General features: G+C 44.8%; 1 protein-coding gene across 6 annotated transcripts in view; it reads left to right on the forward strand.

The window, feature by feature from the left end:
• Ge-1 (Enhancer of mRNA-decapping protein 4 homolog Ge-1) overlaps window positions 1–18,818 on the forward strand; it is a 222,399-nt gene that overhangs the window by 69,906 nt on the left and 133,675 nt on the right. For all 6 annotated transcript variants that reach the window (XM_055063694.1, XM_055063698.2, XM_055063697.1 and 3 more), the window contains exons 10-12: window positions 3,468–3,563; window positions 13,041–13,140; window positions 14,923–15,085. In XM_055063694.1, coding sequence (XP_054919669.1) covers window positions 3,468–3,563; window positions 13,041–13,140; window positions 14,923–15,085 — 359 coding nt within the window. The remainder of the gene's footprint in view (window positions 1–3,467; window positions 3,564–13,040; window positions 13,141–14,922; window positions 15,086–18,818) is intronic.

Raw genomic sequence — 18,818 nt, forward strand, 5'->3', positions numbered from 1 at the left:
CTCTTTCCTCGCTCCGTCTCTCCGCATGTTTGACACCGCTCGATCGGTTCGCTCCGGCGCTGCTCGTAGAGAGAGAAAGCTCTTTATTAGAAAGACAGAATTTTGCCGGCGCGTATGTAACCGCTGGCATGCTACTCTGTATAGCTATGGGGAATGGGATTAAAAGATTCCAGAGGAGAGTGGGGGAAGAACAGATTAAAAATAAAATGAAATGTCCGAGTGGACCTGATACTAATACAGTCGAACCCGACCATATGGAACCCGTTTACATAGAATTATTCTATATATCGAACAATTTCTTGTCACGGTATAGTTACAATGAGTTTATATAGCAAAAATTACGCTTCCATCGAACAAATATTGCAGTGACTCCCGATATATTGAACGTCAAGCGGCGGAAAAGTGCCCCCAGAAGTTGGCTTTCCCTCGCAGTAGCGGGGAAACCCGGCGACGCGGCTCCATCCAACCGCTCTCCCTACCGTGACCGCGCTGCCTCGGGCTGTTCGGGCGAGCCGTCGACACTCACCGTGTCGCACATAGTGGAGTCTATTAGGCCACATCTTCCCTCTTTTTCTATCATCTTTCACTTGCCACCCCCTCTCCCCTGACGACGCTTCGCCGTGCTCCCACACGGGTTGCAGAATCAAACGTCCTTCCTTTCTTTAGATCACTATCTAGCGACCACGCTAGCGACACTCCCCAGCAAAAGATGATCCTGGCCCGCCTACAGCGCTTGCTCAGACAGCCAATCAGAAGCTCTTGTGCTCTCTTCGTGCAAGATGGCGAAAGTGCGAGTTGTCTGGCTGCTTCTCTGGTTAATCGTGTTTGCGCTTTGTGGGCCTTCTCCCGCAGTGTTGCCGTGATGAAGCGGCAGAATTCGCCTTTGTCGTGAAGCTCGAAATCATAAATCGCGTCGAACGCGATGAGAAGTTGGATGTCCCCGCAGCGTGCAAGATTCCGAGGAGCACTCTCGGCACGATTAGGGCTAAAGTGGCCAGACTCTCAACCCGGTGCCCATGGCGCCCGACGCATACGCACGGCCGTGTACGAGGGGTTCTTCATACGTGCCGGTTTCCGCGTGCTCGGTGAGGACTGTAAATTCTGATGAATGCGACAAAGCCGTTGCCGGTGTTGCCGAAGTTTGGAGTGAGCTGTCAAAATTTCCGGGACATTCGAATCAACGGTGGACGAGTTTGTGAGTGCAGATGATGGTGTCGCGACCACGGTTGAGCCCGGAAACGAAGACTACATCGCCGACATCGTACCGAGCACAAATGGCAGTAGGCACATTGAGGAAAGCAACTACGGTCCTTTTCCCATATCCTCCGAAGTGATTGGTGCACTCGCATTAGTCCGGCGCTTCTGCGCGAATGCGGAGGGTTGCGGCCTCAGCTGCTCAGACTCCTTAGACAACGTGGGGAAGTGCGTGCGTCGCAGGCAGCGAAATTGCCCAAGCAGAAGAAAATGCAGGACTAATTTATGCCAAACTAAGGTAGTTTCGTTAATAAAGTGATTTTATAAATGGTATGTGCTTTTATGACATCCAATTATTTAACAGGCGTATATCGAATTATGCTCTATATCGAACTGATAGGCGTTTTTTTGCGAGTTCGATATAGCCGGGTTTGACTGTAATTACAGGTGACATGGTGGGTAAATTTAGGCTCTTGTATATGAAGTGTGCAATCTTTAAAGCTTTCCTATTAGACCAATTTCTGACGGGTATTTGAACAATAAATCCAAAACCCGTTGCTGTTTTGAAGGGCCGGGCATTGGACCTAAACGCAGTTCATATGTTTCTCTCTCCCCCACCAGCAGCAGTGCGCGACGCTCTCTGTGCTGAAATAGCACCTTTTCTTCTTCACAATCACTTTCTCCCTCTCTTCTCGATGGCGTCGCCTCTCGTCACGTTGGGGAAGCGTTTCTCTCCTTCCAGTTTCCCAGCAGCAGATCGCCGACAAGGTAGCGCAGAGAGGCCTAAGTTTATCGCACGCGTTCTTCGTTGTAATCCTAGCGGCCAGCGTTCAGCGGAGGTTTCGAGTTGTGTGGAGCAACGCAGCGCACAATGTCCCAAAAGCGGACAGTTCTGTCGCTCGGTGATAAGCTGAATATTATCAAGGAAGCAGAGAAGCGGCATGGAACCATGAAAGCCAGCATTGCCCGGGACCATAAGATACCCGAATCTTTGCTCAAAACGATCCTTGCAAACGAAGCGGTGTTGCTGCAGAATGCCAACAAGTTCGGGCTCAAGCGGAAAGCGCCAAAAGAAGGACAGCCTGAGAAGTTACAAGAAGTTCTCGTCAAGTGGCTGCATCAAGCACGGATGCTGGCATCATTAAGTGCGTCGAGCGAGGGTACCGGAAGCGGTTAGTGCAGCGTCGGCTGGCGGCTACGGAGCGCAGCGAGTCGGAAAAAAAGATCACTGTGCTCGACGCCATGCATTTTATTGCCAGGTTGTGGTACACAGTGTCGCAAAGCGTAATCGCTAACTCGTTCGAGCACTGTGGCTTTAAGCGAGAAATTGCCACCTCTGCTGGGGACGCAACAACCTCGATACCGCTCGAGGCCTATGCAGGCTTCTCCGACGACGATTTCGAGGGTTTAAACTTCCGCACAACCTTTGCCGAGTACGCAGAGGCCGATGACAACGTTGCGATCTGCGGCGAGGTGTTGCTGGATGACACCATCGAGGAGGCTTTGCCTAGTGCCGACACCGCTGTGACATCGGACGAGGACAACGACGACGCCACAGATGCAGTGCCTGTGCCCGCCACATTCGCTGAGGTGCTACGGCAGATAGACGGCATCGGGAAGTTCATCTGTTCACGTGACGCCGCAGAGGACATCCTTTTGGACGTTGCCGAACTCGAGCGAAAGCTCTTGGTTCACGGATCAAACAAGGTCCAAAAGAAACTTACTGACTTTTTTTAAAGTTCGCGCCGGCTAATAGGAATCGCGGCAGTGGGCAGTGGATTGCTGTAAAGGTTCGTTTGATTAAAGCATGATTGGTACTTGTACTGCAGCATTAATTCCTTTCGCATTTACTTTTTTTGGTAATTTGGGTTTCCAAGCCCTGCAGAGTATGTTAGTACTTTACATTGAAGTTTCTCGTAAATTCGTCGCGTGAGATAAGTAGTATCTCTACAGGCATAATTTATGTTCGGATTTTACGACGCTTTTTTGCGGTCCCGAGAAAGTCGTATAATTGGGGTTCCACTGTATATGGAATCCTACTTCATTGTAGGCAGGATTTGACAGAACGATGACAGAGTACACAAGTGCCAGGCTATCTGGCACCTGCAGTGGTGTGGTGCCAGCATTTGACTACAGAATGTCATATCTATGCATTTTGTACAATTTCTGTATCTGCTTTGAAATATTACATTGAAACAATAACATTGTGCTCATTCATATCACTTGGAAGCAGTGTCTTCACTTCAATGTTCTGCCTTTTTATTATTTTACAGCACACAGTTTTGGAAGTATGCTCTCACTGGCACAGATAGCAACACTGAACTGAAGATATGGAGCTGTGAAACGTGGGCTTGCCTTCAGACTATCAGGTATGCGTAGCTGTGATTTCAGATTCAGTGCTACCCTTCTGGTGCATTTAAGCAATGCTTGTATTGCCTCATTCATGTCGGCATCAGTGTTTGATTTTGCTGTATGAAAAAACCTAAGCCACGTGAAAATAAAAATTCTGTATAGAGCTGTGGATTTGAACCACTGACCTCCGTGTTGTGAGACCACCACACTGAGTCAGGCACTGTCAATTCATCATACACAACCTTTAAAGTGGTGCTTTATATACATGAAGAAGTATACGCTGGGCAAGGCAAGAGCTAGTCATAGTCGTTCCCTCCTTCTGGAAGAGGGTAAGAGTGTGATCGTGTGTTCACTCGACTTGGGGGCGGGGGTGCGCTTGCCATTTCCAGCAAGTTCAGGCCGGCCAGTCAGATAGGGAGGCTGTGTTTCGTTCACTCTGCCCAAGAGCAGGCTGAGTTGAAGGAACGGCAGTGGGAGCGGGCCCCGCGTTGTGCGTTCGGCTGAAGGACAGGTGTTTGATGAACGCTGCCAGCATCTCGCTCGGAAAATGACTCGTCTACGTGCCGACCTTGCCGTGAGGGATTGCGAAGCTGAGGCGTTAAGACAACGAAGAGTCGTGGATCCCGAGCGTAGCTTGCGTACCCCTCTTCACACTAGTAGAAGGGCGGTGAATATATCTTTAAAATTGATCGTCCGAGAATGTGGTCCAAGTTTGCCAACGCCTTTCTATGCCCACAGACTGTGTGTGGCCACGATTTTGGATTGATGCCTTTAAGAGGGGACACGGGTCTTGAGGTGAAAAAATTGCGAAAAACATCAATATTTTTGAAAATAACATTTTTAATAACTACAGCTACTATTTCTTTAATTCACCAAGTTTCACATATCGCGGAAGAGTATTTTGCCTGCAATATCAATTTATAACATCACTGTGAGCTGAATTCCGCGCAAAAACCCCTTTTTATCACAGCGCATAGCTCTTTCCCTACGCACGCGATCGCAGCCATCTTGGTCTCGTTGGAAAGAGGAGCCTTTCTTCTTCAATTTCCCGCCAAAAGTAACTGAGTAACGTCACCGCTGGCTCGCCGGTCACATTAAAATTCGGGAAGAAAAGAAATCCAAACGTGCGATCTCATTCGTCGACTAGTGCGCATGACCAGAAACATGTGCTGTGGTTGGCTGCGCAAGGTTCCCGTCATCTGCTTCATTCTGCTTCAGGTCGCCACGAGGCACAACTTCGGCAAAAACAAGAAGCCGATCAGCTTATAAAAGCGTTTCATTCCTTCGGAGAACATTGATAATTGTCCGCATCGTCCGCCGCCAACCACAAGTGAAGCCGGAGCTGCGGACGATGCCGAAGTAGGCTTAGCCAGCTCAATGAGGTGTTCTGGACAGCTGCTGCGTTCGGTGTGACACTGCATGTTGCAGCGTGCGGATTTGCTGCAGAGGAAGATGAATGCTTCTTGCTACAACGCCAGCAACAAAGCGGAAGTTGGATTTGCTAACTTGCGCCGCTGGAGTTTCAGCCGCACCAGTCGACGCCGAGGCAGGCTTTGCTATTGTCAGTAGGATTCCATGAACGCGCTGATGTTGTTTGTCAAATGCAAGGTGTGCGGCGGTAGCGTCACAGTAAACAAACGCGAACGATAATATGGCCTCGCCATAAAGATTGTTTTTACCTATGCGTGCTGCGGCGATATCCTGTCGGCGTGGAGCTCGACCTGTGTGAACGGCAACCTTACTGCGCACGCGATGCAAGCCACCGGGAATCGGCGAACGGCGCTAAACGGTGTTTTTGACACATTTGGGAGGCCGCGGTCAGAGCGACTACATTCCTGGTGGCTTTTGGTCACTTTGACTGCAAAATATTGCAAAATTATTTCTGCACTTTTCAATAAAAGTGAATGTATTTTTTTTCTCGATTTCTCCGAACACCGATTTTTTACTGCTTGCTGGTTTGCGGCAGCGATATCTCTGCCTTCAAGGCAGGTCGAGCCATAATTTTTTTAAATTCTGCTTTAGATCAGACAGTAGGGAACTCACATTCAGAACAGTAAATATTGAATTGCTATAGAGTTACTTATATTAGTTGTATGAGAAAGCTATTGCTACCATTGTGTTCCTTATGTTTTCTAGTACTAGGCATGTGACAATATGAATTTTTGTAGTGCGGGTATTTTCCTCTTGTTTCTGCAAATGATGAACAATGAATTTCATTTATCTTCAGAAGTGAATGGCCTATTGGAAAAATAATTGCATATTTGAAATCAGCACAGAAATCCTAATTAGGTCGGAAAGTTGCATTAATATTGATTAAAAAATGAATATCATATCAATAATAGTATCTCCCATGAAAAGCACTGTCGTCGCATTGTTAGTGTGGAGAGAAAGCGAATGTCCTCGGCAGCAGTGAAGGCAGCGAGGAAATCCCCATCCAGATTATACCCCTAGAGCCTTCTGAGCCATTGGCTATGACAATTTCATGCATCCAGGAGAATAAAATGCTTGTTTCACATGGTGGCTAGTTTTTTTCACTTTTCTTAACATGCTTTTTTTTGGTACTCAGCAATTTTCTGGGAGGCATAGTTAGTTACTTGCCTAATCATCCAATTTGAATAATTCTTGATTTATTTGATAGCTAGGCTCCCAGGGAGTGCAGTAACTCTATAATACCACATTTGTGCATATTCAAAAATTGTGAGGAAGCTAAATACCGTATTTACTCACATAATGATCGCATTTTATTGTAAAAAAAAATTGATGCTAATTCAGGGGCGCGATCATTACACGGGTTAAATTTTCCGCAAAAAGAAAACAAGAATTTTTTCGTCCCGCATTTGCTGCGGGATGCGGGTGCAGGACACCAAAACAAAAATGGCGGCCGGCGAAGCAAGCCGAACGTGATTTTGTTTTCTTCTCGTGAGTACATTACATGCATTGAAACAGTTTCTTCCGTATCTGTAATGAATAATATCGTTAATATCGGCAAGTTTGCGGCAATAACGTACCCATGTCCACCTTGAGGGGGCAGAAACAGATGGGCGCGCTTAGCTGCCAGTCACATAGATACACATGGCGGGCATGCTGCGGAAACTGCGACATCTGTCTTTACTACTATCATAATACCGCACGTTTGCGCTAAGGGTGGGTGAATATCTTAGCTGTGTTAAAGCGTTGGCGTATGAATAAGGTACACTTTTAACGTATCAGTGTAAATGTGGCCATTATCGTTGCTGCTCGCGATTTGTTGCGTGCCCACGAGTGCAGATGAGAAGAATCGAAAAGCACCTCTTTTTGTTGTTGACCAAAACCATTATGAAGCCTGCAAATAATAAAGCCAAGGCAAGTTTGGTTGCAGCTTTTTTTTTCATGGAAGTGTGGAAAGTGGTGAAAGGAATGAAATGGGGCATCTGCTTAAGAATGTTGTGTGTGTGCAGACCGCTTGGTATGTCTTCAAGAGTCATTAGCGTAGCATTCAACAGGTGGAAAGTGCGATCAAGATTAGCTAAACTTGGCACACGACATATACCGTATTTACTCGCATAATGATCGCACCCCTGAATTTTGTTGTCAACATTCGATTTTTTTTATTTCCCGTGTAATGTGATCGCACCCTGAACTTGCCGCAGCGATATGTCGTGTGCCAAGTCTAGCTAATAATGATTGCGCTTACCATCTGTCGAATGCTACGCGAACGACTCGTCTGCACGAACCAAACATTCTTAAGTAGATGCCTCATTTCATTACTTTCATCACTTTCCGCACTTCCATGGCAAAAAGACGCACAACCAAACTTGCCTTTATTATGGGTAGGCTTTATAATGGTTGTGGTCAACAAAAACAAAAAAAGGCGCCTTTCGATTCTTTTCATCTGCACTCGTGAGCACGCAACAAATCGCGCGCGGCAATGATAGTAGCCACGTTAACACTGATACGTTAAAAGTGTACCCTATTCATACGCCGACGCTTTTAACACAGCTAAGATATTCGCCTACGCTTAGCGGAAACGTGCCGTGTTGGGATAGTAGTGAAGACAGATGCCGCAGTTTCCGCAGCACGCCGGCCATGTGTTTCTATGTCACTGGCAGGATAAGCATGCCCATCTCTGTTTCTGTCCCCTCAAAGTGGACATGGCTACGTTATTGCCGCAAACTTGCCGATATTAACGATATTATTCATCACTGATACGGAAGAAACTGGTTCAATGCACGTAATGTACTCACGAGAAGAAAAAAAAAAGATCACGTTCGGCGCGTTCGGCTTGCTCCGCCGGCCGCCATCTTTGTTTTGGTGTCCCGCACCCGCATCCCGCAGCAAACGCGGGACGAAAAAAATATTTTTTTTTCTCGCGGGAAATTTAACCCGCGTAATGATCGCACCCCTGAATTTGCGTCAATTTTTCTGACAAAAAAAGTGCGATCATTATGCGAGTAAATACGGTAGCTGCAACAAGTTCAGGGTGCGATCATAACATGGGAAAGAAAAAAAATCGAATTTTGACGACAAAATTCAGGGGTGCAATCATTACGTGAGTGTGATCATTATGCGAGTAAATACGGTAGGCCACTCCCAAGCCGGAGGTGGAAGATGTGACCAATAAACGAGAGGGTGCCGCCTCTGAAGTGTACGTCATTATGACGAGTTAAGAATTGCGGAATGTTTCTTCGTGCTCAATAAATATGAACTATTATTTAAATATTGTCCTGAAAGTTTTCAGTTATCTTCGCGTGTTGGCATATTCTTTTATTGTACATTAGGCAATTTAATATTACCATTTGTTTAACTGTTCGTTGCCAGGTGTTAATCCACGCGTTAAAAATTGTTGCCACTCGAATCAAACGAAATGGCCCCATCATCACCATCAGTTGTGCGAAAATTTTGAAAGTTGGTTCTTTGTTTTATGATGTCGTCGCCCAGGGACATTTTCCTCGGGCCGCACATCTCGCACCAGCAAAGGGCGATGGCTGCTCGTTTCCTTCAGTTCGTCGCACAGCCAACGGATGGTTCCCTTTGACCGATAAGGTTCCCTTCGGCGCAGATAATGACGCCGAAACTCCTCATCTGTCAGCTCTGATAGCGCGTCCAACACCTCCAGTCGTTGACGGGTCCGGGAGAGCAACTCGAGGCACAGAATGAGGGGCGCAGGCATGTTCTCATATGTATGAAGTCGTACCTTAGAGATGATCAATGCGCGCGAGCGCGCACCACCTGCGAGTCTCTGAGGCGGTGCGGCCCCCGCGCATGGCCATGGTCGCAAGCAAACAGCCAAGCCACAGCCACGCAACCCAATGCGGACTACCTCTTCGCCGGTTCCACTCATGGCCGACGACGGGTTTGCTTTGAAAACGATCGACAGATGTGTGACGTGTTCAAAATTTGCGGTACCGCCCCACTGTCTCCGATGGCCGCTAACGCAACCACAATTCTGGCCAATCGCGTGCGGCCAAGGGAACCGATTCGTTTTCGGAACCGTTATAAGATTCTGCCGCAATAGTTCTTCGGCCTAAAAGTCTAAAACATTTGTTCCTGAGGTAAAATGTTTTGGCCCGCCACATTTGGGGAATCTGTGAACTTTCTAGTTCAGCACTTTTGTGGCAGTCGTGTAGATGGCGCTAGGTGAAAATTTTGCATGTAAGTGCGAAAATAGCATAAATTTCTTCCTTTCTTTGCAGTTTGTCGCTGTGATTATAGCATATTACAATAAAAAATCACCATAGCTGCTAATGGTTGCGGTACAAGTCCTTAGATTGTGGTACGGTTTGAAGATTGCATCAACTTTATCGATGTTACCAGCAGAAAAAATATAGTAAAATTAAAGCGTCCCGTACAGCGTTTCTTTTTGCTTTATTGGAAAAGTATGCGTTGGGATGTTGAATTCAGGCTTCTAATTGTGTCATGTAAAACCACAGCTTCGTAGCTTTAGTACCTTCCCGCAAAAACGGCAAAAGTAGGACTAGAGTTCCAAATATTGCTTAATTGCGGTCACATTTTTAGGAAAACTAATAAAACTACATGAATGAAATTTTGTGTCTTAAATGGAAATTCATTGAACTCTAATTAACCCAAAGTTTAGCTTCCTTGAACGTGTAGTTGCCGGGCATTTTACAATAGAAGTTGTGATATTTGGCAATCTTCAAAAGCAAGTTATCGAAAAAGTAAAAATTCAACATTATTTTGCTGCGTCTAGGAAAGAGATAAATATGTCCTAAAGCTACAGAGCAAGCCGCAATACACTAAATGCGGTAGTTTCTTCTAAATACGGTCACAACTGAGACACAGTTCGCAAGAACCATGTATGTCATGCTTGTTCTTGAACATTTATTTCTAAATCACACAAATCAATTTCTTTATATTATATATAGTTGGAATCTACAAGAATTAAACTTCCTTATGGTATATACGGCAACTTTATATCCTAAGTAGAAGAGCTGCCACGGTTGCTCCAAAAGTATTGAAATGGGGGGCTCGTGCTGTTGGAGTGGGACCGCCACCTTAATGCTATTTCTTTTCGTTCTTTTTGCACTTCATCAGTGGTCAGAGCAAGGCTCCGCCCACATTATCAATCGGACCAACCAGCCATGAATGGTGAATGATAAGAGCGAACGGAACTCACACAACAAATGGCACAAATTGCAAATGCAGCCTTACGGCTTAGTGGCTTGACGACTTTTCTTGCAGTTTGGTCGCGATCGACGAGTACGAGATTGAATAGGCTTTGCTTGTTTCGGCTTGGAGAAGTCTCTGGCAACATGGCCGACAACCATGCCGGTGACCTATAAAAACGAAAAAATTGTTATCTCCGTTTGAAAGGCGTGTGTTCATTAATTGCGACCTGTGAGAATTATTTTTTACTTTCTTACTTCTCTTGCTCCCTCGGGCTGCGGAGCGTATACACTTCGCGCCTCTGTGCCAGAAAGCGTTTTTTGCTTTTCCTTTTGTGTTCTGCGCATGCCCCCTCGGGACTGTGATCCCCACTGCGCGGAATCGGTATTGTTAGCAGTCACTGTGAAAGTTCATTTAAACAAAAGAGTATATGCGAAGTAGTTCATATGAAGTGGATTTTTTTTACAGTAAGTCTACGGAAAACCAAGCAAACATTCCGGCATTGTTCAGTATATCCGTGAATTAGATTTAACTGAGTTTGTCTTGATGGGAGTTTACTGTATTAAAAATGAAGGCAATACATTTAAAGTGACATGACTGCAGATGTTTGCGCAGGCTCTGTGGTGGCAAGCATATTCGTTGTGTAGGAGTGGTGCCTACCCCTAAATTCCAATTTCAGAGATTCGGTTTAAAGTGAAATGTGCCAAATATATAAAATTTGTGATGGCTTGTCACACTGGGTCTGCACGAGATCAAACCCCCCCAAGTGGGTTGGGTGCCCATAGTTGAGTCCCCTTACTCATGATCCGCTGGTAAAAAAGCTCCAGTATGTGGTGGTTTAAAGTGAGGTTTCTGGACGAGCAGGCTTTATTGTCAACCTCACCCTAAAGGCTCATTCACACCGGCGACTGACAGCGATCGCACGACCATGTTGGTCGCAAGTTGTCGCAAGTTGTCGCAAATGGTGGCTTTTCTCAAAATGCAACTATTTTGGGCCAGTTGCTCATGGCTCGATTCTTCAGTCGCGTGACCGTGGTCGCAAAACTGCTAAACCAGTCAGTGGCGCGCTAAGGTTTTATTAGCATGTGTTTTCATTCAGCGTCCTCATGCGTCGCACCAAATACAAAGTCTGTGCCACCATGGCAGACTACAAGAATGCAATTATACAAAGGCTATGCTACCATGGGAAACTACAGGAATGTAATTGGTGTCTCGCCTCGTCATGCTAAGGCACAGCACTTCCAGCAACTTGTCGAATGTATACGGTAGCATTCGGAGAACGCTAAACAGCATCAAAAGAGAGCAAAAAAATTATGCACCGATTCCCATGTGCGCAGGGTTCGGGCAGGAGGCGGCTTGCGTTGCCGGCCACTTATCACATACGGCGGCACGGGCGCACCCACTAGCGTTGCCTTTTCTTCGGAGGCTTCTTTGCTGTCCCAGCTGAGACCACGCATGGCAGAGCACATCAACACAGTGACAATGTCTTCTTCTTCGCTCAAATCAAAACCCATGGCTGTTGCCTGAACGCGAACCCTGCGAAGTGCGCGCGAACTGCGTAGATCTCTAGAGGTCTCACTGAGAAGGGTAATCTCTGGGATTGCAGCTTGCAGGTCGCGCTCGCCCGGTCTTGCCAGTGTGAGCACCGGCCGCCTTCAATCTCTTTTTGGATGCCAGTTGCAAATAGTCGCATTACCTCCTCAAGTTGCTGGTGTGATTGAGCCTTAATACCAATGGTTTCTCCAACCCTGTCATGACACAGGGGATTGGATAAGGGAGCTTGTGCCTGTACAAGTTCATTCCTCCCCGCACTTGCTTTGTATCCTCATCAGCTGATGTGTCCAGCTATGAAAAAGCAAAAGGGATTAGGTAATGGGTAAAAAGTGGTCCGTCCAAACAGGAGCCATTATCAGGTGCTGTCATCAGAGCCATCATCAGCATGGCAACTTGCAGACAAAAGTAGGGCGAGGACACAACCGGAAAGCCTATGTCAAGAGGCCCAAGCCGGTTGAACATATTGGATAGAGTGATTCCAGGAATCTTGGCCGGCCCCCATCTTCTTTTCGCATGCCACTGCTGAGGCATTCATGAAATAAGTGCGCCGCTTGCTCACCTCTCTATGCCCACCCCAAACGTATACACCGATATACGGCATATATAGACCTGCGTGCCCATTCCACATTTAATTTGCTTAATTAATTTGCTTCACTGTCTTTATGACAATAAAGGTTTCTCGTTTTACTCTTTCCATTGCAATATAAATACGTGTGAGCACTTTTTCCAAGGGCTGAAAATGCCAAAAAGTTGATACTGAAAAAGAAATAGGTGCCGAAAAGTGCTGAATTTTCCAATTTAAATAAGTAGTGACATCAATGCATGCTGAAAAATTTTATCACTAGTATCGTATCTAAGAAGGAGGCAGTGGTTGGCATGTAAGAGGAACGCTTGCCTTCATCCCCTGTGTCAGACTGGAAGTTGCTACCGTGGAATAAATTTGGTTGATGTTAAATCAGTTCCTACCATATAAACAAAAGCATTAGTATGTTTAACTTAGAAAAAGATAATCTTGTTCAACTGACGACGGAACAGTCCTCATTTTCTATTGGAGCTGCAACAAACGTACTTGCCACAAAGGTTCAACCTGGAAAAAAAATTATAATTTAATAGTTCAGTGAAGTTTCACTCCACAATGACAATTGTTTCACACTGTCAAGTTTGAGAATTCTTTAATCTCGTTGTGCTTTGACCTTTTTGGCTTGAGTCAAAAGTGTCATAATGCCTGCCACTCTCGCAAATGTGAACAATAATTTTAGGGCACTTTTTGTATAAATCTGTTCTTGTACCTAGAAAATTTTTCAAAGAATGTTTTAATTTTTTCACGGGATCTGCAGGTTCATTGTGTCACCCGGAGACATGGCACCGTTGCCTGCATTGAAGGTGGAAATGGACCCGACGTCCTGTTATTTAGTGTTGTCAGACATTCACAGAAAGGTACGATTACTGCCTTTGAATTGGTGTTGTTGAAAGTGATGGGAAAATAAATTGTCTATGTTGTGTGCAAATAATGCTGCGTGTGAAAACCTTATCAGACAGAACTGGCTTATGTTGGCATCACTGTGGTCACTCTCTTTTAATGGAACCTTAGTGCACAGGAATGCAGGTGCTTAGAATCACCTGTTAATTGTTTGCAGCTCTAAAAGTAATTTGTGAGGCACTATTTTGCGTTGCTGATGTGGGGGGGGGGGGGGGGGGGTGCAGTCTCTCTTGCAGCTATTCGCTTGTTCGTTGTGCTTGACACTAATAAAATTTACACTATGTCCCATGTCCTTGGGATGCTTATCAGTGTTTTTTCCTTTATTAGTATTTTTCTATTTGCGAATCCAGTTTTTCTCAACTTTCTTCATTCCTGCTTTATTAGGTTCAAGGCTGTGCTAAGGAAAGGCAATTATATTGTTGATTTGACCTTTTCTTTTTTGTAAAACCAGATAATTCGTACTGACCTTCTGGTCACAGCATATTGGACTTATTTGGCCACACTGTTCAATAAGGAGAACCAAGTAGAGCGTTGAGCCACAAATCTGTTATGCAAAGTGCAAAAACAGCAGTAGGGCTTGTGGTTAGTGTGCCTCAAGGCCGCTGGGTGCATTGCAATGGATGATTAATCACTGGCTGACTCGGTGGCAACAAAACAGTCGCGATGTGTGTGTCATAGTCAAAGAAAATATAATCTACTTGAGTAAAAGTGTGCGTCTCGTTCTGCTGCCACACTGCAAAATTGTGAAACAATTGCGAACTCTTCTCAGTTAGAAGACTGAGAGAATTCCAGTTGCAGAGCTGATTTTGTACAAAATAGAAATAATGGTAATGGATTTCAGTAAATAAAGGAATGTTAATACGGTTAGCATATGCTTATTGTTTTTTCATGCATTCAATAATTCATGTAATTCTAACATTTATTGCAGTCTTGTGGAATCTGAATTGAAGATATTTTATTGTATATAAAGCAACCTTGAATATAAAACATGGCCTGCCTTTAAGAGATCTAACATAAATAAGTTTTTACATTAATATGGATATGTTGAGCTGTTAGAAAAGTACAAGCAATATGCTCAAAATAGTTGTTAAATGGGTGCAGATGCACAGTAGTATAACTTGATCTATTGAATCTTATCTTGGCTCCTTTTTATCACATGGAGGTGTCACAACTTGAGAAGAAATCAAGGGTGTTGAGTTCAATGCCATACTTTACCACTTTGTATCCTTATGAAGCACGGGTGTATCTTTAAGCAGGGAGCTACAGGTGAAGCGTGCATTATATTTTTTCTAATACAGTGTGTGTGCCAATGGTGTCAGTGTAGTTTGAAGTGAGCTTTTGATCTCGATATGTGCACAGGCAGTCAGTACGCTACGGTAATTGTTGATTAATTGCTTTTGCGCCAGTAAACCTCATTAAGAAAAATGTCATATGGTGCACAATAAATGCAGTAAAATGGAAACCTATTTAAAATTTTCTTTGGTTTCTTGCATAAAGTTGAGGCATTGTGGTAATAATTTTTCTTTCTACAGCTGAATTTCGGCATCAAATACTATATAGGTGACTGCATAATTGTGATCATTAGAATATTTAAGTGGTTTATGCACATGTATTATAGATGTGCACCGCACAATTCTTTTTGTACATTTGTATTCTTTAAGCATGTATATATGATACAATGATGCCTGTCTGAAAGGTTACAATAAGTGCTACTTTTTCCTATGGGCTTTTTTGTGCAGGTCATGTATGTTGGTCAGGTGCAGCAAGACACCAAGGCTGAGTTGGTGACCCTTGCTCTGTTTCCAGTGGTGTTGCCCGTACTCAGTTTCACAGTAGTTGAAGCAGTGCGGTGTCGCTTCAAGCCATCCACTGACACGGAGCATGTTAATCGCCTTGACGCAGGCAAGTTTCATTTTGATATTTTACTGTGTTTCAAGGGGGAGAGAATAGTATCTACACTGAACCAGAAAACTTACCATGCAGTGTTTTGTCAAATCCAAGCATCCTTCTTGTTTTTGATGTGGAAGAGCCAGAAGAAATATGTACAGCAGTAAAAAATCGGCACTGTTATTTATAGCAATATTAATGGAAATTCATTATTGAAACATTATAACATTGACATAACTCCTAAGAGTTTGCTCAAAGCCAGACCATATTTGTCATAACATTATCACACACTGCGACAAACGACTACATTACACAAACAAGCCAAATACTATAAAACCACTCGCCACTCATACTTAGATTTGAAGCAAAATGCCGTGACTACAATATCCCTGCTGAAGCACTTTGTCATGCAAAGGCCAACTAGAATAACTCCTTGGAACGATTTCGCGAAATTTCTAGGTTTTTCATTGACACATATAAAAAAGCAAAATACGCCTCATGAACACATACTACAGTAATTTCACACAGTGCAAGACATGTACAACACTTGCACAGAATTTTACACCGATGGCTCGAAGATACTCATTGTATGTCGAATGCAGCGTGATTGAAGGTACACAGGAACACACAGTCAGACTGCCACAGTTTGTTTGTATCAGTTTCCACTGCCGAATTTTTTTTTTTTTTTTTTTGTATGGCAGTACAAATGATTATAAACGCGAGACACAAAAAATCTATAATTTATACAGATTCTTTAAGTGCACTTAAGGGGGGACGCGGCCTTTGAAAACCGAAAAATCTCTAAAAAGTCTATTTTTGGAAAACCACATATTCGGGCAGTATGTCTTGTAAACTACCATTTCTATAAATATCAACGTCTAATTCATCGCGAAACTATTTCAAGTAAAGTTTATAACGAGCCGCGGCAGCCCTCGAGCGGCGAGCAAGCGCTCAAATACTTGGCACAAACGCCATTGGTCCACCGCTCCCCTGAGCGCCGACATTTTGGTGTTGTTTTGTTTGTGCATTCTTGTGGTTTTTTTTTCCCCCACCACCCGCGGCAGCAACGGCAGTGCGGGAGCGGCTTAAATCGCTCATGATTGGCGGGCTCGCAAGAGCTTTTTCGAGTTTGTCGCGGCAGACACGCGAAGCTGAGATTGGGCGAAGCACACGCTCCTCAAGAACACGAAGAAGCCCTCAACTCCCATTGGCTGCTGCGTGCGATGACGTAGTGGTCTCCTGCGTAATATGTCCGGCCGTCATCTGCTTCGGCTCCTCCATCACTGGCACCCTTTGTGTGTTCCGCTTGCAATCGTCTATCTTTACAGCCATTCGCATATTCTCCAAGTTTCTACAGTTTTTAAGAGACGATTTTCAACCGTCTTTACGAGACCATCATTTCGTTTAGCCAGCCAATTGTTGTGCGGTCGGCCACGATACGCCCAAAGAAACTCAAGACGCTACACACGTTCGGTGCAAGGAAGCGTTCTATGAAGCTCGCTCGCCGACGATCACACCGATGGTTCCTGTGGGGCAGCTTCTGCTTCATCTACGCAAGAGTGTGGTTGCGTCGATGCTTCTAGCATCGCAACTTCTGCTCCACCGGCAAAAAAAGTTGTTGTGACGAGTGCACCTGGTGTCTCATGCTCGTCGACAGCGGCTTCCACATCCTCTCTTTCATCTGCCTCGGACAGTGTAATCGCGTCGTCCACTGTGCACTTGAAAACATGTTTTCTGATGTGTGAGGAGAAAGAGGCGCTGGATAAAAAATGCACTGCTGTGCAACGAGGACTTTGCGCTATGTCAGCGACGGATCAAAAATTTCAAGCAATGGAGCGGGTTCCTGCAGCTGCCACCGCTACAAGTGAAGGTGCAAAATTTCTCCTTGTGCAAATGGATGCCCTAGGCGGCCTGCTATCCGGGACCCCGTGCCATTGGTGCTTCATGACTGGGATGAAGGTTCAAGGAGGCATCCAACTTGGACTTGCAACAGAGCTTGAGCTGCTATGTTTACATTGTGGAATAGTTGCAAGCTCGTGGAGTTCTGCTCGTCAGGATGACTCAATGGCCTTTGACGTGAATATAAGAGCCAATGTGGCAACAATGCAGATAGGAAACGGACAAACAGCCCTCAATGACTTGCTTGTAGCGATGAACGTGTCCCATCAAGGCCTGTATCATAAGACTCACGGTGTTTACCAACCGGGAAAACCGGGAATTCTCAAGGAATTTGAATAGTCTGGAAATACTTAGGCAAAACTCACATAATTTTTGCTTCCATCAGGGAAAATTAGCTGTACTTTTATTGAAAGGGAACGAAAGTCGTGTTAATGCTGGCTCCAGTAACAGGCGAATTGCAACGAATCGTCATTGACGCCGTGTCATCGGCATGAGGTATTGCCAGACTCATCGACCGATTGTCCAGAAGCTCGATTTTTCGGACGTGCTTGATAATTCGCGCGGCTTCGCGGCACCACCATGTACTCCATAGAGTCAATGTCTATTGCCCTGACTTCAGGTCTGAAATGGAATTAATCAAAGCCACCACTGCCGCCATATCAATTGTCTCGCGGCCTCGAACCGGTGCTCTCACACGCCGATCCGCTGGCAGCCGTAGCCACCACTGCACAACGTTAGGCCTAGCTGCTTTGCTAGCTTCTTGCCGTGCGGTGCCATGTTCTTCATTGAAAGAATTCGCCGCTGTCAGCAATGGCACTGACTCTGCCTTTGTAATCCTCGCGATTGGCTTCGAAGCACGCAAAGCACAGCGCATTGCGCAATGCCAGTCTCCGAAAGTTAGCTTCGCCTCAATAGAAAAATGTTACGCAGTGAAGCATAACAAGCGTAGGAAGGGGCAATTGTCACTGGACATGGTTTGTATTCCTTAATTATGCACACGTGCACCCCGGTCTCCTGTCACAATACGAGCACGGGTATGCCTAATAAGTGTACTGGCAGGCCTTAAGAGCTTTTTCAAACGTGCCTGTGGCAATTTGAGCCACAGGAGGCTCAGGAGGAAGCTTTAGCTCAGGCCCAACTGTGATGCGGCATATTCAAATACATGTAAAACGCAATACATTTTTATGGGATAACCCCTGGACCGATGTTAATGAAATTTGTTGCATTCGAGAGAGAAAGTTAAATCTAGTGACTGTTAGAAGCATAATTTCGATTTATGTGCTGAATTTTGTTAAAAGAATTTTCAAAAATGCGAAAGTTCGAAAAAAATAGAAGAATGAAGTTTACAAATTTATAACTCTGCATCAAAAACAGATATCGCAGTTCTGTAAGCAGCATCCATTAGATCATTGAAAGCGGACAAATTCGATACGTCATTTTATAACTTACGTGAATTTGTTAGGTTGTTTACAAAGGTTCGGCAAAAGCTGTATTTCCATATCACTAAATTTTTTGAGATTCATGTATAGCATATCAATTTTGTCCGCTGTAGATGTACTATTAGATGCAATTCACAGAATTGTATTATCGTTTTTCGTTTCTAAGTTAGAGTTGTAAACTTGATAGTGTCGTTTTTTGAAAATGTTCGATTTTTGCCAATCTTTAACCCTTTCGCTGTCGGACCTTTCTGGCCGTGACGCCCCCCCAGTGTCGGCTTGGTTTCAGGGAACGAGCATAACAGGGAATGAACATAGCAATTTATTTTTGATTATGATTGGTATACAAACAACATAGTCACTGCAATATGCACATTTCAGTGTTCTGCAGCTGTTGTTAGTAAACATCATCA

Source organism: Dermacentor andersoni, chromosome 1 (genome assembly GCF_023375885.2).
Source record: "Dermacentor andersoni chromosome 1, qqDerAnde1_hic_scaffold, whole genome shotgun sequence".
NCBI classification, from domain to species: domain Eukaryota; kingdom Metazoa; phylum Arthropoda; class Arachnida; order Ixodida; family Ixodidae; genus Dermacentor; species Dermacentor andersoni.